The following is an 18,647-nucleotide window of genomic DNA, read 5'->3' as shown; positions in this document are numbered from 1 at the left end:
GGGAGTGAACCATCCGGCGATGCGAAAGAAAAGGTCCCACAAAATGCGGACCTGCAATCGTGAATACAACGACAAGATTTACGGGATCATCTTTTGACCCCGAAAGCAGGCCACTTCGTGTTGAGGGCAACTTGGAGCCTCACTGCAGCATGTCTGACCTTGGAAGGAAGAAAACCGTTGTTCGTGCCTGGCAACGCCCGATTTCGTTGGCAATATTGTCGCGTTTAGACCGATGATGACAAGTTGACTGATGATCGAGAGCTTGTTGTGAGAGCAGATGGGCATTGCCAGAGCTGCCAGGCAAAGTTGACACCGACCGGTAAACTAAGCCAAACGAACACTGGCGGTGCATGTAGCTAGGCATACGAACCGGAGGCCACTGTAACCCCCCATGACGGAGAGAACGCTGCAGGCCTGAGCCAGTGCGGCCACGGCATGGTGTTCACCAGCGCAACTGAAGAAGAGCAGATGGATAGAAAAGCAGGATTTTTTCCAGTCGATGAGGAAAAAAGTGAATCTATTTAGAAACGACGTTCAAGAAAATTACTGCAAGTTGGCGAAAACCACGTAAAACAGAACCCCGGACATGAAGGAACTGGCCGACAAACCGCTATTATGTACTCTGGGCCCAAAACCGAATTCCGCCAGCGTGGAGACGGCCACGCGATAATATCCGCCAGTCCTGGTAAAGCAAACCCGCTAGTGGCGGGAAACAGGCCGCACACCGACATGTAGAATGCGGGGAGATCTGCGGGAATGGCACGGTGACTCCCAATCCTCTGGTGCTGTTGGTGCATCCGCTGCAGGGGTCGTCTCACAGAGCTGGAAGGTGACACGCTTACATACTATATAAAATATAGGGGATCATGAAGAAACCATGCTTTTTCTTGATAGTATGAATCCGGCATCCAAGTGATCCACCCATAAAAGAGGCGAAAATTTCCATACGGACTCACTTGGGTTAATGTTGCATGCATCGTATTGGTGGATTGATCAATCCATAGAGTTGGAGCTAGAACATCAGTCTATATCTATAGGTTGCCGAGTGTTAATTAACCATGTATATTGAGATGTTATGCCTTTTAGTTGAGGTAAAATGTAGTTGGCAGATGGGTAAGAGAACCCTGTCTTTATTCTTACAACTTCCAATGTGGCCGTTATATGCGGTGCTTTGCGAAATTCTGTTGTGGATTTCCATAGAGTGTGCACGAAATGTTAGGTGTCCCCCCCCCGAAGACAAGTTAGATGATCAATCAGTAAATCTAGAAAAGTAAAAAGTTAAACATAGTTGCACTCAAAATAAATAGCTTGCGAGCACAAAAGTGAAGATGCGGCCAGTGTGGATTGAACACACGACCTTCAGATTATATGATTGAAGTTTGCAATGGGTCCTGGGACCCATACTTCAGTCTGACGCTCTCCCAACTGAGCTATGTCCGCCGACTATCTTCGGAAGCCGAAGGAGCGTGGGGACTTCATGTACCCGGTACCCACCACAACGGACCTGGAACCATTTTTCGATTGACCACTAACGGCTGCAGACGAGTAAACACACGAGGAGTCGAAAAAGCAGTATCTCGGGATTATTTAATGTAGCTCTATAATAATAAAGATAGCTTAAATCCGAAATATACATGCCTTCGCCAGAGCTGTGCAGGCATGTCACTGAACCTGCATTGGCTCATGCAGGACAACGGGATGAAGACCTTGAAACGGAAGTACGGAGCTCATAATTCCACGGCAGAGATTCTTGTATATTCACGCTCTGGCTAACTCTCAGCGGCATTTCTAGGACCGTAATGCAGGCCTTTGCTACGACAATTAGTGCAACACCCATGTCGAATCGCTAGCACGCAAAAGTTAAGGAAGTCGCGGTCTTGGTTATGTAAAAGATCAAAAAGCAAAAAACGCGTAAATCAGAAAAGAATGCAAGTGCATTCCTGCTTTATCATAGAGGTAGAAAATGTCCGGTCAATGACGGTTGTCAACGCTCTGGCTCGCATAACTGTATCAAAGTTTCTCAGGATCCTGTTACCAAGTGATACTAGCTGCTTTACCAAGCATTAGAGTTAACAGGAAAGCAGATACATAATACAAGTAGACTAAGACTGAGAATGGAAACACCAGTTACAAGCCTACAGACAAGACCCCGCTAACAGCTTTCGTCGCATTCAGTTCATCGACATGAGGAATCTTCGTTTCACGCAATGCACAGTACCAAAACAGAAGTCCAGGTAACATATCAAACATCAGTCAATGCGAACTGCCAATTTATTTGCTACTTCCAAGCCCAAGGCCAGTATTAGTGCTCAGGTGACTCTACAGTCGACAGTTCCCACCGAGAATTGTAGAGTCATTCACGGGACCACACTTAGGGGCACGCTCCTAGGGGCAACTAATACTTCAACTGATGAAGCGTCTTGACGCTCGCTGCGACTCGACATCCCGCATAACAACGCCATTCAAGGCGTCTCCAAAAGGCCTCATGTTCGTGTCTCAACTTAGAGCCAGCCGTCAGTCCTAGATCAATCAACATCGCTGCGTACATTGCCATGGTGTCGAATTCCTCGGGAATTGTGATGAACCCCCTCAATTCTTCAAGATATCTTCTTTTTAAGGGGCAATACTAAAGTGTAAAGTTCGGGCCTAGGCGGGCTCATTCTTCGTCACAGGTTGGAGGAGCTCACCACACCCACCGAGGTTGCATAGAAGGGCGGGCTCATTGTAGCGTGTAAGGATGCTTTCAGGCTTGGAGATAAACATCTCGAAGTGAGTACTATGAACAGTCCAAAAACAGGCAACCTTCTTATTCAAATCCACACCGCCTGTTAATTCTGGCTCAATTTTTATCTGGACAACAAACGGGACTAAGAACTATCCACGGTTAAACCAGTTTGTGGCAGAAATATGGTCGATGAAAAGAGTGAAACTACCAACATACCGGACACTTCAAGAATCAGGCAGTTGTGCCTCGCTATGTGTAAGGGATGCTCGTAAATAACAAACTTGGTATCCTCTGGTGGTCATGGTACGCTGGGCCGAGCGATTACAATTTACGAAGAATGGACAAAGCGACAAAAAAAGCGGTAATAATCAGCTAAAGACCTATCCTAGGTCTAACAGCAACATGTACGAGCCATATGCCTAAAGACACTGTTGAGCTAGTCACACGTGGTAATTGGTCTCGTCCACCTGAATTGAAACGTAAATTTGCAGAGTAACTTCATGACCGATGTCTATCATGACCGGTGTCCGGTAACCAAGTATTCAAAAGAAACACATGACAGTTTCTAGCTTGCGCTAAGACTCCCCTTACCCCCGGGCTTGTATTGTAACAGGATTAAGACCTCTGTGGCATCTTTATCAGGAGTACTTCTTTCTTTCTAATTATGTAACTCAAGGGAAATCAAAAGGGCAGCAAAGATAGCTTCACTAGGCATGCGGCAGCTTCCTTTTTGATAGACCAAACTTGGACGGGACAGCCCTGGCATTGGCAGGCGCACGCAGCGCAGTTATTTTCCTCTTAACACTTTCAAATCTATCTAGCAAAGAGAGTCTTTTGCTCCCACGTAATACGATACCACTATCGAGGAGATCTATGATCACTCTGATCAGAGGGTCGAGGCCACAATCTAGCACACTGCGAGAAGCTTCAAGTTGACGGGGACACTCTACTGTTCTGATCAGACCGAATCACTCATGAAGTCTTATCCCAAGCCTCTTGAGAGGTGCGAAAGCCTCTAATCAGAAGACCCATGGAGCCAGCTGTGGGCGTGGTTGTGTTTTGCGGTTCAACCGCTAACGAACTGCTAAACCCCCCAATACAGTCTCACTAAGCAGCCGATCTCTCCACGCACAAAACCCAGCTTACAAAGAAAATTAGATTTTCGAGCTTATAAATCAACTAAGCTCACTGGTCTTACGTATGCGTCTTTCTAATCGATCAGGCCTCATATACGGGTATACGGAAAGTAAAGGAGATAAATCGGGGTAGCATAAGGAACGAAGCCTTAAAGGGGAACAAAACCCGCCAAGACATTTCACTCGCTAATTCCCCAGTGTGGTGGAGTGGGTATTTCTGCGCCATGACACTAAAGCAGACCGTGCGTGAAGTCTTGGCGGGTTTAGTTACCGAAAACAACTTAGCGTTCGTTAGGGATTTGGGTGTCCACTACTCTATCGTAACTCCTTTGGAGCGGGCTGTCAAGCCAAGATCTTTTCCCATTGCAATGGCATAGCCTCCTCTGTACGTGGCCTCTAAATGATGAGCACCTGAAGCACCACAATGAAGATCAGGCAAGTTACAACCTGCCATACCTGCAGAATTAGAAAATTGGCGGTGAGTTGAGAGCGCCGTGACGCCTTCGGCTGGGTGAAAGCTTACAAGTGACAACAGTGCGATGGCAAAAGGCCTACTTGCTCGCAATGCGACTTTTCTGCCAGGCATTGTGGGGGGTACAGTTATGACCTCATTTTTAGGACTCCGCATGTCTATGACCCTCATCTGGACAGAGTATCTAACCCGAGACGTTCGTTGAGCGGAGCAAAAAAGAAGCGTGGACGGCAGTCGACTGTGGTACAGGGTTCTCAAAGTCATTGCCAGGACAACTCCGTATCTCGCTCTTTACCATGGCCACTGATGGATATTATATCTCTTGTGGTGCAAAACTTCTGTCCTACCGCCGAAGTATCTTGTCTTAATCCTACCCAAGAATTTGACTTCTCGCATCGAGTATGCGGTGGTTGGATTGAGATCCTTCCCCAGCTCGCCAGGACTCCTGCAGCAGACGAATATCTGGCTCCTTCGGTCAAAGCACTGGCAGTTTCTATACTTGCTAGAGGTAAGCATGGCATGGCAAATATATCCGATGCATTAACGGCCGAAGCTGCTGCTCTGGAATCACTGAGGCATGCACTAAAAACGTCTACCCTCACGGCACCAAACCTGCTCATTGCCAACATGATGTGTCTCTTCGTGTCAGAGGTACTTTCCTCAATAATTCAGCGCTTTTCTTGCTCATAACATGCTGATGAGAGCAGGCATTATTTCCTACTACCCCGAACGGTGCTTTTGTCCATGCCAAGGGCATAGACGGGCTCATGCGTCTCCAAGGCCCCGAGACATATGCTTCAGGCGACTCACACCAACTTTTCGTGGGCGCCAGACCAGTTCTTGTAGGTGACTGTTATCTAAGACTGGAGTCTTCCGCCGCTGACATTAGCAAGGTACTCCAAGCATTTCTAAGTCGCCGAAAGAGTTTCCTGTCAGACCCCTGTTGGACGACAATACCCTTTACATGGCATCCGCCGTCGCCACTTCAAAGCTTGTTCACGAAAGCCCTGCCTCTGACTTCCATTCTCGAAAGGATGGATGCCTTAAGTAATGTTGTACCGGACCAAGCCGCAACGATTGTATGCCAAATATTCAACGACTTGTCAAAAATTTGTCTGTCTCTGGATGGCGCTGCCCTCCTTGCAGGTATTGAAGGCCGGTATTGGCTTCCGATATTCCCAAAGAATGACGAAATGACAATCCAATTTGCGAACATCAACTCCGCCAATTTCTTCACACATCTTTGGACGTTCCAGATGATATGCGCCCACAATATTATAGCACTTAGCACAAAATACCCATCTCTCGTACCTTTTATTCGGGCTGAAGGGCTCATCGATCTTGTGAGCACGGACTTGATCATTCGACTTGCGCGCTGGAACGTTAGAAGCATCGAATTCATTTTAAAAGACCAGTTTAAGGTGTATGGTCCAGGTTCCGTTATCCTCCCGCTGAAAACTTCTTGCGAGATGATAGAGACCTATGCTCCCAGGGACCGGAGGATGGAACTCTGGTGCCGCCGACTTGTTCAAGTTATCAAGGAGAAAGGATTCCATTTTGATTTACAGATACGAAGGGACTTCAGTCAATCAACAAAATGCTGATTGATCATGCATGTTGGTAACTAAGTCAAACCTGACGACCGGCGGAGGCATGGAGATGACCTTGCATAGAAATATACCCCAATGATTCATGTTTTGTACGACTAACTATTCACAAATGGCACTACACTCCTTTATCGGCTCGCCCAGTTACTCACCTTGATGTAGCTCCACGAACGAGATTTCGACACAAGCTATCAAGGTGTGACACCATTGAGTACCTGGCGTCCAAAAGGTGCCCCCGCCAACACATAAATAGCCCCGAAAAGAACCCATCGCAACAAAAACGCCTATGCCAGCAACCTCTCGATGACCGTCATGCGCCCATCAAAGACCGCCCCTCATTCAAGAGCAACCTTAATTTCAACGGTTTATCCATCTGGGCCGACGTGAAGTGTTTCCAATGCCAGCAACGCATCCACGGAAAGCTCCGCCATAACAAAAACGTACTCCGAACAATCTTCATTGGCTTTTCCGTTCACGATGGGCGTGTTACGCGTCATACGTCGTCTGCTGCGGCATCTGAGGCGCCCGTTGAAACAAACGTCAACCCTCAGAATACCTCCAGAAATCATACTCCTCATCCTCAATTACCTGGAACCCGAGTCAGTCCTGCCATTTGCTTTAACCTGTCGGCTATATTACGTCTCTTATTTTCCTCATTTGCCATTCCAAAGCATTGAATCAAAAAAGACATTCCTTACACTACTAGAAAAGGATATTCCCCACCTTATGTATTGCACGAAGTGCGTTATCCTTCATCCATGGGGACGACATTGGTTGGAACCGACATGGAAATGGGATATTCGTCCTAGAAGGCTATGTTTCATGACTAGCTTTTCTCCTCTTTATAATATAGCGAGGCTATATTATCATCACGTCAGACTGGTAATGAACCGTCATCTATACGGAGACGCACATGGCTTCCCGGTTCAGATACTCAACAGGGACGGGGAGAAACCCTCCTATTCAACAGGAGTACATGTTAAATACAGCTGGCGAGCACGCATCATCGACGACGAGCTCTTCCTATTGATGGACCTAACAGTATATCATCTGACGGGGGATATGAATGATATTGACCGCTTTTTCAGACTAAACGGCGGCGAGATCTGTTATCACCGCAACGTATGGGGCAAGCCACGCTCCGACTTTAACGACTCCCTGTCAATCTCGTTTTGCCGCTCCGAGGCAAAGTATCGCAAGACTTTGCCACCCAAGAAGTTCCTTGCTGACCTGGAGCTTGGTACCATACTATCCTGTCCTGTGTGTCTGACAGACGCTCAAATCAAAGTCAATTGGTGCTACAAGCGCAAGCAATGGTCGGTGACGGTAATTACATGGAAGCAACTCGGAAAATGCCGTTCCCCCGACGATCCGCAATGGAAGAGCATGGCGTGTTGGCGTACAACTGGTGGCGACCACCGGGCTCAAGAGCACCCGCCGGGTGCCGTCAGACACAGATGGAGCAAAGGCGACGATGAGGTGCTGGGCATGGAAGGATATTTCATAGATCCACTTTGGTTCTGAAACGTCTGAGTCCTTCTAAATTTGGCGGTTGACGCGCTCTATTTCCCCAAGGTTGTTACTATGGCCATTAGGAGCTGCCTATATCCCTTCCTGCAGCAGCTGTTTGACTCTGTTGATCTCAACGATGATGTAACGATGCCTTGCTCACCCAAGATCGCACGGTCTTAGGGCGGCGGGTGGTTCGGGCGCACTTGGACGCAGGAGTGGCAGGAACATCGTTATTTCATGCCTCAGTTGATATCCTTGCTCTGCACAACAGTACCAAAGGCATCAGCAATTTCGCACAACGCAACCTTTGTTAGCTGCGCAGCAGTGACACCAGGAATGTCCCGATCACCAACACAGTCTTCAGCTACCACAACATCAAATCCCAGACGCGCGCCATCGCGAGATGTCGTCGATATGCAAACATGGGCCTGAAATTGGCGGGATTAGTATCGAGATCGTGCAGTTTAGAGTGCGTGACTTACCATATATCCCACGAGGACGATTTTCTTGAAGCCGGTGGCCTCCAGATGTTTTTGCAAATCGGTGCCCGCAAAGGAGCTGGGATGAAGCTTGTGAATCACCTTCTCGCCACTCTTGGGGCGTACCTCGGGAAATTCCTCTGCAAGTTCAGTTCCAGGAGTGAACACAGGCGCCCCGTTTGGGGTGTCGTGCACAATGTGGATGATTTCGCCGGAATCGTCGCGGTATCTCTGGAGCAATGCGGCTATGGCTTTTCGAGAGACTTCCACGTCACTGACTTTCAATTTTCCAACTGCGTACTCATTCTGAACATCAATGATAATGAGTGCGCTATCACGAGTGGTTGCGGAGGTTGACGGAGCACCCAGAATCTGACGGAAGGATAGTGCGGAAGACATTCTGATTTATTTGGTTTGATAGCGAGAAGGGTGTGTTTAGAGGCAAGATCAAATGGTTTAGGAAATCGAACACTCAGAAGGCTGTGCCCACTGTCATATAAAGGTTTTGGAAAAGGGGACACAGAAAATATGTGTCATATAGACTGGCTTCTAGAACCAGAAGTGGGCCTGGGAAATGGTCTTTTGGTACGTCATTCCTGAAGGGTTTGGCAAGCTGTCAAATTGCAGGCCCAGTACAACGGTCAAACGGCTGAGTCAAGTCAACTGCGCTTGCAAGCATGAGATTTGTCATTGATTAATCAGAAAATGGTGCGTGAGTAGCAGGATTGTAAATCTTTCTTTGCTACTTACTAATGTAGGCATCTGGATCTACCCTCTCCAAGCTATTAATGGAGAAGTTGAACCTTAGCAAACAGGAGCCTGCCAAGTGTAATCTAGTGTAACAGAAAGATATCTATTACAAATCCAGAGACTTCAGTATCGTGCCTTCAAGTAGGCTCAAGTGAAAAGAAATTTATTGTTTAGCGTATATTGTAGGACCCGAGGCTTCCCGTACAATGCGGACCCATATCATAGGGTCGGAGAGTTGTACTAGCCCGATATGTGTAATTTTTTTGAGCCGAAAGTGGAATCCAAAATTGAGTATCAAAGAGTAACAATTGCTCCTAGACTCTGTACGCCAACACAGCGAGATATCCACTGATCTACTTTACACACACCCGAAAGTGTCTTTTGCGACAATCTGAGTCGTCAATCGCTTTGAAGTACATCTTGTTGATACAGTATGTCTGCACCGAGGAATATCCAAGGCGGACCGTACGCTCCTGAAGCCCCCAGAGCAAACGATTCTTCACACCATGCTGTCAACTATGAACCAGAGGCTACTGGCCGCGAAGAGACTATGGAAGACATTGGGCTGCGAGAAGTTTCGAGCTCTGAAAACTGTCTTTCACTTGAACCTCCCGATGGAGGACTATATGCCTGGCTGTCTGGTGAGTCTACACCTGTAGGTATTATTAATTCAGAGGCTAATGACGGAATATTACAGTTGTCGCTGGTTTCTTCGTTATCATGAATACCTGGTGAGCTTTTCCAAACTTAACTAAAGATATTTGTGATCAATGAAAAAGAATGCTCAACTCAAATCATAGGGGTTTGGTTATATCATTCGGCGTCTTCCAGAGCTATTACATCTCAACTCTGAATCGTTCATCTTCCGACATTTCTTGGATTGGCTCTCTAAACGTATTCCTGCTATTTTTCAGTGGCATAGCCAGCGGACGACTCACCGATGCCGGTCATTTCCACGCGGTTTCAAACCTAGGGGCCTCTCTGATTATACTCGGGACGTTTATGGCGTCCATCTGCACCCAATACTGGCAGCTGATGCTGGCACAGGGTATCTGTATTGGACTAGGCAATGGTTGCTTGCTTACACCGACCATGGCTGTCATCGCCACATATTTTAAAAGGCGGTTACCTCTGGTACTCGGTCTTGCTGCATGCGGCAGCGTCACAGGCGGTCTTATATACCCCGGCATGGCGAGGACACTCCTCCCTAGTGTTGGCTTTGGTTGGACGATGAGATCAATTGGCTTTGTTGAGGCAGGAACACTAGCTGTTGCCATGCTATGCATTAGAACAAGGATCCCGCCCGCCAAACCACGTGTATTCATCGACTGGACTGCCTTTCGGGAATCTGAGTTCTCTCTATATACTCTTGGCGCGTTTTTGGTAAGCCTCTGAAACTAGAACCGTGGTGAAATTCCTAAAAGGAAAAAGCCGCTGACAACTCACTCCAGTCATTCTTAGGCGTTTTCGTGCCTTTTTTCTTCCTGACTTCCTTTGCAAAAGAAACGCTCGGTCTTTCATACACGAAATCTCTCGACCTCATTCTCGTTCTCAACGGCATTGGGTTTGTAGCCCGAGTATTCCCCGGCGTCCTAGCTAAATACATTGGGACCCTTAACACTTTCATCATCTTGGTATTCTCGTCTTCAGTATGTTTGTACACATGGATTGCGGTTCATTCGATCGGCGGACTCTACGCTTGGGTCACGTTCTACAGTTTGGCGATAGGCGGTGTTCAGGCGTTATTCCCTGCTGCAGTTTCATCCTTGACTTCGGACTTGTCTCAACTAGGTTCTCGAATGGGACTCATATTTGCTGCTGTTGGGATCGGCGCTCTCATTGGGTCGCCAATCTCTGGCGTTATTATTTCATCTAGTGGCTCTTACGTAGGGGCTCAAGCCTTTGCAGGTAGTGCACTGCTACTGGGAGGCATTTTCATCTCTGCAGCACGAGAGATACGGCGGCGAAAACTGGGAAAAGAACTCTTCACCAAACTGTGATTCAATTATCTGGTCATTGTAATACTACAAAAATAGTTCATGGATGTGGAGGAAAGAGACAAGACCTGCAATATTGAATCAGGTTGAAGTTCCAGACGCTAGAAGTGAGCGAAAAATTGACGGGGGGGCAAGGAGATCAAGGAGAATCGTTGTACAGTAGCACCAGCTTTAGATCTTGATTATCACTATCTACACTTGAAATGAAAACTTTTGTTGGGATATTGTAAACGGCTTGCCTAAAAGTCAGAAGCAAAAACATTAAAACCATGTAACCATCAGGTTGTGATGGCAGCCTCACAAATCGTTTAAATTACACCGGAAACGTTTAGTCAGGTATGTCTTTGTGGTTAAGGGGAAAGAGTAGAAGAATTCTAAATCGAATTATTCTTCGTGTTCTGAGAGTGAGCGGAATACCCCGATCTCAGATTATTCTAGAGACCAAATTTGCCTGAGTAATTAAAAATCAAAGACGGCATCGTTTCCACTGTTTGCCATAGACCAGGGTTATAGGTAGATTGAAACTTTGATGTTTTACTAAACCTACCCTGTCTTTGGAGCCCTAGCTGAGCCCGCCGTTTGGTGGATACAGTAAAGAAGCAGTCAAATATTATAAATCAATAACCTGTAACACAATAATCTCCTCTCACTAAGACTAAAGTTAGTCACTGGTTTGACTGTTTGTTACAAATCATGGGTTTTTACTAGACAGTGAAAACCTTTCAGTTGTTAGAAAAATGAGTATAAGAGATAGACTTTTACCGTCGCCTCAAAAATAGAAGTTCATGAAGAATCAAATACTAGTATCCAAATACCTTCAACCCCTCATCATTCGCTAAACTGTGCGACTTCATTCAACATCATGGTTCCTCAATCTTTCCGAAGCACCGTTCATATCACTCATATCACAACGGCAACGTCTGTGATTGAAATTGACGGCGTGAATTTCCTCACCGATCCGGTTTTCTGCCCAGCCCCCGCTGAGTATGACATCACCGATGTCATGCCGAAGGGGACTCAAAAGACTGTCTTGAAGGTCTCTGAAGGCCCGGCACTTGGACTCGACAAGATACCCGTGATCGATGTAGTTCTTCTGAGCCATGAGGATCACATCGATAACTTGGACGAGATGGGTCGAAGGCTTCTGGATGGCCGCCGAGTCATCACCACACCAGACGGAGCGAAGAATCTATCTCCTCGACCAGGCGTTTTGGGCATCAAGCCATGGGAGACTGTTATCATGGCTATCAATGGCATTGAGTGGGAGATTACCGGAGTCCCTTGCGTTCATCTTGACGGAGAGGTTACTGGGTTCGTTCTCTCGACCAAGAATTTCGGAATGAGCCCCGAGGGTTTGCCTAACGCCATCTATTTCACCGGAGACACCATCCTGCTTCCCGAGCATGATGAGATTGCGAAGCGTTTTCACATTGTGATTTCGCTGATGAACCTTGGTGACGCCAGGTTCCCCGTTACAGGACGCGATGAGCCACTTCAGATCACCATGGGAGGCAAAGAGGGAGCGCAGCTTTTTAAGAAGCTAGGAGCTGACATTCTTGTGCCCATTCACTATGAATCTTGGGCGCATTTTACTCAGCATGGAAAGGAGCTGAAGGAGGCCTTTGAAGAGGCCGGAGTGGAGGACAAGGTCTGCTGGCTCGTTCCAGGAAAGCGAAAGTGTTTGGTTGGGCCGTCTGCTTAAGGGTTTGGATCGAAGTCAACTCCGGGGCTACAGTGGTTAACCAAGTTTGAGAGAATCTTGCAACCATGTACCTAGGAAACAACGGTGTCGTTTGGCCCTCCTTCATTTCCTTGTTGATAGATCAAAGTTGGAGAAAGGGATTCCTTCCCCTTTATCTCTGAAGAAAAAAGAGATTTACAAATAGACACCACATACAGGTACATTGTTTGTAGCAATACGTTGGTGTATTCCACCCGTTTTCTTCTGGGTTTCGCAATCTAATCCTGCAACCGTCAACTCATGCCACTCATACCGAATATGTTGAGCATATCTGGTAGCGACTTGGAGAATCAGTTACGCATAGGACCAATGCGTGGCCATCTCCCTGTTGATTCCGTAAGAGGAGTAGAGTGTACCGGAAGTATCCCTGGCTGTGAAGGCGGGAATTTGGGCATGAATTACCTCAAACATCTCTATTCCTCAGTTAACTTAGTCTCACCGTATCGATAGCATTGAGGGTATTGTGCGGAGAGGCCAGCTTCAAACGCTGAAGCAAACAGTGTGACCTGGAAGAATATGTCATTTAGTTGTTGCATCAGTCATGCTCATGTTCTTGTTTACCCAGAGAAAGACGAAAGAAGGGTTGATTAAAAGCAAGGCTCTCATGGAGGAATAACGCCACTGCAGACGGGGTATAGCGTCACCCAGGCACAATTGTACCGATTATTGTAATTCGCTAGCGCTAATCAAAGCAGATGCACCTTGATACACATATCCTATTGCTCAGATGCCAGAGGCTTCCTTCCCCAAACAACTCTCTGGCGATAATATCCATGCAACTTACCCGACCGGATCTCACGTCGGAGCTGTGCAGCATAGACGTGAATCTCCTCCCTGGACCAAGTAGACATGACGTTAGCCATGAAGAGGACGTAGCCCTCAATATCGGATAGGAGTGTCAACTGCGCCCACTCGCCTATCTCCCTTTTGACAGGATCCTTAGGCCAGACGCCGATGGGTGCCTGCGTCGTAACAAGTCAGCATGGTTAGTGCCATGGCAAGTGGACAATCAACAGAAACCGTATCATACCTTGTTGTTCCACTCAGTGATTTCCTCAAAACCAGCTTCTTCCATCGAGGTCTTCTGAAGATTCTCATCGAGAACACGGAATGTGCGGCCCATTTTCCGACCACCCTCCTCGAAAAACTTTCCCCACTGGCCCAGTGCACTGGTCTCTGGGACAGTGTCGTCGTCACTCAAAATAGCAGGTGAAACTTCGAAGCTCTCAAGGTAACCACCGGGCTTCAAAGTTTTGTAGGCCTGCTTGAACAGTGCCGGCCAGTCCTCGATACTTCCGACAAGGAAACGGATGTGGATGTAGTCGAAAGATTCTGGAGCAAAGGTCCACTCACGAGTGCAGTCCTCGATCTCGCTATACTGAGTTAGTGGATACTTTTCGCTCAAGCACTGATTCACCCTGAGACTCACAACTTGCAATTGGGGGGGACCCAACTGGGTTGAATGGGAGAGATATCAGTACCAGTTACCTCACATTCTGGGTTTTCATCAGCGAAGTCGCTATATATAATTAGTCGTTATACCACATCTAAATAGCACGTAAGCACTCACATGGCCCAAATACCTGTAAAAATCATGTCGGTCAGCGTTATTTCCAGTAAGCTTTAATGGTTACCTACCAGTTCCTGTTCCGATATCAAGTGCTTTACTAAGCTACAACACAATTAGACAAATAAGGATTGAACAAAGTAGTAGATAAGAGCATCGTACCTTGGTCTTATCCAGGGGTGCCAAGTGAAGTCGGTCTCCGCATGATAGGGTTAGAAGATGGTGGCTTTGCTTGTTAGCTTGAAATGGCCTGAACTACGCCGTTTTAAGCGCATTAACTTACTTGATATCCCAACATTCATTCTGCTGCTCATCGTTGCTCCCCCTTCAGCACAAGTTAGCATGTTTTTAGAGACGCCTGACCCCTACATGAAGCTTCTAACCAGTATTGGGCATTTCCGACCTCGCCGTGAAACGTCCGTCCATGAATCTTCCTATATTCGAGAATGGTAGACGTGATGGATGCCGTTGAGCTGGCATTCTCTTCACCTAAAGCTGAGTCGTTGTCTTCGTCCTCAGCAGCTTCCTAGAACATGCGTCAATTATCGTGGTCATCAATCCTGGGGGTGCGGCTGACCCGCCGATGAAACTGACTCGTGCCGCTTGTACCCAGTGTTCAGCCGGAAGGATACCAGCTGCTGCCGTTGTCGTTTCCTGCTGCTCCTGCTGGGCTTCCACGTTCGCCTGGTCGTCGTCTTGTTCGGGACACATTCTGATCCCTCGTCGTCGTTGTGATGATGTGTTTGTCGTTTGTCGGATCCCCGGCTTCGAGTGGTGGAGGAATTAGGAAGTCGAAGCTTTGACGAAACAAAAAGAGCGCGGAACGTGTTCCCACGGGCCACGAGGAATATTCCCTGGTCCCTGTCCCTCCTATATGAGGAAGCCACAGAAGCTCCCCACAGCGGATAACGCTCGGCGCTACCCTCGTTGTTCTCACCGCATCGCGGAAGAGTCTTGACTATCTGCCGGCAGTGCCAACTTTATTACGTGTCATTGAGCGCTAAGGCCGCTGACCAAGGGATTTGAATGCTACCATGTTCAATCTTCACCACCAAAATGAGGGCCAAGGGTTTACAGATCGACGCAGGTTTGGCCAACCAGATGGTAGCCTTGAGCGGAGATCGATACGCACGCATGATACTAGGCCTGCAGAGGGTCTTCTTTAACGAAGATTCTTTACGCAAAGCAATGCTGGCAGGATCGTATAGCCGAATAGAGCTTGGCATTTAAGATTATTCGATGGGTAGACGAGGTGCTAGAGACTATTTGGACCCCAATACTCAAATTAAGAAATATGAAATCCACGTGGTCGTATATTTTCCCGCCCTATTTTCAATATGTGGCATTCAGGCGCCTTTCTATGTATTCCCGGCTATTGATGGGTTCGTACATTTTCGGCCTGTCTGGTCCGAAGCACCCAGGGATGCAGTCAACTGTCTTCTCTTGATCTGCACCAATGAAATACGGTATCGAAAATCGCGCCCGAGTAACGCGATCGCCGCTGTCGTTGTCCTTCAATGGAGGTGCCTGTACGCGATGCATTGTCGACCGTATAGTGTTGTTGCTCCATCGCTGCATGAAGTCGCCAATGTTCACCACGATCGTCCCAGGGATGTACGGTACTGGCTTAAAGAAGCCAGCCTTGTTAGGGTCTTCAACTTCCAGTCCTCCGACCTCGTCCTGGAAAAGAAGCGTCATGGAGCCGAAATCAGTATGCGCACCAAGCCGCTCGACTTTTCCGATGAGCAGCTGCTGCTCATTGACCGGTGGATAATGCAGAAGCCGTATTTGGTTGTCCTTGTTGACATGGTACCCCTGGAAGTAACCCCCGTCCAGACCCATGCCGAGAGCCATGCCGCGGAGCAAGCGAAGTTCGAGTTCGTAGCAGACCCCGTAGAACTCGTTGAAAAAGGAGCGGAAGCCGGGCAACGAACTTTCAGGGATCCAAATGTTGGGTAGATGATCGTCATCTTCACGGCCGATCTCGTATGACTCCTTAAAGTCGGGAATCTTTCGACGCTCGCTTATTTCGTCGGCTTCGAACAACATCTGTGTGACCTTTTCTCTGCCAACGCCTGAATAACCCCGGTGCCACCAGCCTTCTGGTGGATGGGGTGCCTTTTCTTTTTCTTCCAATGGCAACGCGAAAAATTCTCTGCTCTGTATCAAATTCAGAATTTAGCGTTCGATGGAAATCTAGATCTTTGGCAGAACGGACCCATTGAAAAGCCGAGTCCACTGTCTTTTGCGGTATTCCGTGATTCATGATGTACGCAAAGCCGGCATTTCTGAAAGCTTCAACCAGTTGTTTCCCCGCTTGTAGCGCTGCCTGCGGTTGGGCATCAGTCATGAGCCCTGCCAGGTCGACAAGCGGAATGCTGGGTTGGTCATCGCGCAGATTTGGCCCAGCATTTTCAAATGATTGTAACCCGCTCATTTTGGCAGCATCCATAATGTCGCAGTAATCAATGAGATCAGTAATAAACACAAGGAGGGATAATAGAACAAATTAGATGCATTTGTTAGTTCAGGGGTTTAAGTTCTACGGATATCCTGGATCCCCGCCTTGTGTAGAATGACGGACTGATCAGATGACGTCGATGTGCGCTCGGTGTAGTTCACATGCAAGCGTTGCGCCTAGATCTGCCTTAGAAATTATGCGATTGGCTGGCAAGGGTGATGTCTGGAATCTTAGGAGTGCAAGCACAATCGTAGTCTCGTGAAAGACACCAGAAAAACTATCGAGTCGATGGAGTTTCAGAGGCATTCATGATCTTTGTATCATTTGTAGTGAAATCCGAGGTCACTCCATCATATTTGTATCTACCTGTAGGCTCTTAAGCGGTTGAAAAATGAAGTCAGGTCTACAATAATTTGAGCTCTTTATCGCAGGCAGCTGAGGTTCACTTACCTATTATTTTCTCGTCAGCTCATGCGAATACCTCCCCCACTGAACAAGTGTATCGTTGTCACTTCCTAGGACGACAAGTCTGTATTATCCTAATCATTCCTCAACTGCTTGCTATTGGCGACAAGGATTGCGGTGCGTTCACTCCTAAAACAGGCGTTTTTCTTACTCCATCATGCTAATTCATATTTTCGGCTCCGGCAGTGACAAGTCTACCGACATGTCTAGGCAGAAGTAGAAATGCTTGTTACGAAAGCACAGCCTTCTTACGAGTACTAGGTAGTTTGAACCGGTTAGCTCGAAGTTTGTATACAACATCAATGAAGTCTTCAGCGTAATAGCCAGTGGATTTGTGGTATTTGTCCTGAAGGTTTAAGCCTATCTCTAGCGGACGCGCTGAACCATGGAAGAGATTGCAGTGGCATATCAAACTAGTTATACTAATTGCAATCACTAGGTTTGGTAAACCACCACAGGTACACTGCCATGACCAACTCGCAATGTATGATTTTGATCGTCTAATTATTATTATCATTATTTCAAGACGTAGACCTACCCGTGATCCAATCCTGGTGTTCTAAATCGTCCCTGCCATCTGTTCTAGCGCTCATATGACCAACAATCCGCAAATCATTCGCTGCTGAAACGTTTCCAAAAGTCTTCGCCCGAATTGACTTTTGTGGAGAACTTGCTTCGGACGATGTACCGGAGGCCTGCGAAAAGCTCTCTTTGCCCTCATCTATTGGTTCTTCTGGTCTCCTGTGATGCTTGCTTTGCATAGTTGTCATAATTCTGCTGAAGTATCCAGAAACAATTCTGAACAATGGAAGCAGTGCTGGAAGACTGCCGCAAACGATGGCAGAATTGAGTTCGATAGACGACCACAATACGATTTCGACATTATCCCCTGCGACAGATAGTTAGTACATTATATATAATATCCGATAAAGTGATTTTTAACACACATGTTGCGTCATACGTGTTAGCATACGAGACCATGTACTTTAGACGTATCATACTGGCTATGCATGCGCTGTGGTACTAATTTAGCCCACCTCGACGACCCGAATATTCTACCGGGAAAACTTACAACGAGGCCACACTAAACATAAAGACCAGAGCAATCTTCTTCTTCCTACTTAACTGTAACTTCAAGAGTTCCGGAATCGGAATGACAAAGAGCACGACATCTTCCAGAATGCTGCAGGCGGCACCTGCATAGCCAATCGCTGAGATGTTGAGACATTGGCCTTCAATCGAGCGGTCCCATATTGACTGCACAGGTAGACATTGGAAAACGATAAGTAATGTAAACACAAGACCGTGAATGAGTAAAAAAAGAATGAATCCTCTCGTAATTAGGTGGATTCTCGTGATAGTGGTAAATACGCGCGAGTAAAAGCAGCATATTGACGTTTTAGCAGCCACTCTAATCCGCACTTAGCTACAAGGTCACTAGTTGATGATACCAATGAGTGGCACTTACTGCGTGAATATGTACACCATCTGCATTGCATAAAATGTCTGTCAAGAATCGTCAGTAGTCGTTTTTGAGGATGGGGCATTAATGGGGAGGCTTTGCCTGCAAGATGGTTTTCCCTTTACCAGGCTCTATGTCCCAGTAGTGAAGACCAAACCCCAGCCCAGAGTCTAGCACGTATTCTTATCAGCAAGAATTATCTTTTAGAATATGTTTTTCCAACTTACTTGCGAATCCACATGCGGATAATACTAGTAAAAAGAACTATACCGT

General features: G+C 47.1%; 8 protein-coding genes across 8 annotated transcripts; 4 read left to right on the top strand and 4 right to left on the bottom strand.

Moving 5' to 3' along the window:
- Window positions 1-4,639: 4,639 nt before the first annotated feature.
- CTRU02_200602 (uncharacterized protein) lies at window positions 4,640-5,384 on the top strand (the record flags this gene model as incomplete). The annotated part of the gene is made up of 3 exons (XM_070203719.1): window positions 4,640-4,984; window positions 5,041-5,175; window positions 5,223-5,384. The coding sequence occupies 3 exons, from the start codon at window positions 4,640-4,642 to the stop codon at window positions 5,382-5,384; spliced, it is 642 nt and encodes a 213-aa protein (XP_070062301.1).
- Window positions 5,385-6,969: 1,585 nt separating this feature from the next.
- CTRU02_200601 (uncharacterized protein) lies at window positions 6,970-7,464 on the top strand (the record flags this gene model as incomplete). The annotated part of the gene is made up of 1 exon (XM_036718608.1): window positions 6,970-7,464. One exon carries the CDS (start codon window positions 6,970-6,972, stop codon window positions 7,462-7,464), a length of 495 nt encoding a protein of 164 aa, XP_036589608.1.
- Window positions 7,465-7,694: 230 nt separating this feature from the next.
- Window positions 7,695-8,330, bottom strand: CTRU02_200600 (isochorismatase family; the record flags this gene model as incomplete). Its single annotated transcript, XM_036718607.1, has 2 exons — window positions 7,695-7,880; window positions 7,935-8,330. 2 exons carry the CDS (start codon window positions 8,328-8,330, stop codon window positions 7,695-7,697), a joined length of 582 nt encoding a protein of 193 aa, XP_036589607.1.
- A 901-nt stretch (window positions 8,331-9,231) lies between these two features.
- Window positions 9,232-10,681, top strand: CTRU02_200599 (riboflavin transporter MCH5; the record flags this gene model as incomplete). The annotated part of the gene is made up of 4 exons (XM_036718606.1): window positions 9,232-9,322; window positions 9,379-9,412; window positions 9,482-10,064; window positions 10,133-10,681. 4 exons carry the CDS (start codon window positions 9,232-9,234, stop codon window positions 10,679-10,681), a joined length of 1,257 nt encoding a protein of 418 aa, XP_036589606.1.
- An 859-nt stretch (window positions 10,682-11,540) lies between these two features.
- CTRU02_200598 (zn-dependent hydrolases of the beta-lactamase) lies at window positions 11,541-12,380 on the top strand (the record flags this gene model as incomplete). The annotated part of the gene is made up of 1 exon (XM_036718605.1): window positions 11,541-12,380. The coding sequence occupies one exon, from the start codon at window positions 11,541-11,543 to the stop codon at window positions 12,378-12,380; it is 840 nt and encodes a 279-aa protein (XP_036589605.1).
- Window positions 12,381-13,135: 755 nt separating this feature from the next.
- Window positions 13,136-14,697, bottom strand: CTRU02_200597 (methyltransferase domain-containing protein; the record flags this gene model as incomplete). The annotated part of the gene is made up of 9 exons (XM_070203718.1): window positions 13,136-13,381; window positions 13,450-13,792; window positions 13,849-13,938; window positions 13,990-14,002; window positions 14,058-14,085; window positions 14,149-14,212; window positions 14,270-14,311; window positions 14,370-14,512; window positions 14,581-14,697. The coding sequence occupies 9 exons, from the start codon at window positions 14,695-14,697 to the stop codon at window positions 13,136-13,138; spliced, it is 1,086 nt and encodes a 361-aa protein (XP_070062300.1).
- A 621-nt stretch (window positions 14,698-15,318) lies between these two features.
- CTRU02_200596 (flavonol synthase flavanone 3-hydroxylase) lies at window positions 15,319-16,438 on the bottom strand (the record flags this gene model as incomplete). Its single annotated transcript, XM_070203717.1, has 2 exons — window positions 15,319-16,149; window positions 16,205-16,438. The coding sequence occupies 2 exons, from the start codon at window positions 16,436-16,438 to the stop codon at window positions 15,319-15,321; spliced, it is 1,065 nt and encodes a 354-aa protein (XP_070062299.1).
- A 995-nt stretch (window positions 16,439-17,433) lies between these two features.
- CTRU02_200595 (uncharacterized protein) lies at window positions 17,434-18,406 on the bottom strand (the record flags this gene model as incomplete). The annotated part of the gene is made up of 4 exons (XM_070203716.1): window positions 17,434-17,801; window positions 17,860-17,927; window positions 17,985-18,323; window positions 18,381-18,406. 4 exons carry the CDS (start codon window positions 18,404-18,406, stop codon window positions 17,434-17,436), a joined length of 801 nt encoding a protein of 266 aa, XP_070062298.1.
- Window positions 18,407-18,647: the final 241 nt, after the last annotated feature.

Source organism: Colletotrichum truncatum, assembly GCF_014235925.2.
Source record: "Colletotrichum truncatum strain CMES1059 chromosome Unknown Contig_0001, whole genome shotgun sequence".
Lineage (NCBI taxonomy): Eukaryota > Fungi > Ascomycota > Sordariomycetes > Glomerellales > Glomerellaceae > Colletotrichum > Colletotrichum truncatum.
This window is presented reverse-complemented; position numbering and strand designations above follow the sequence as displayed.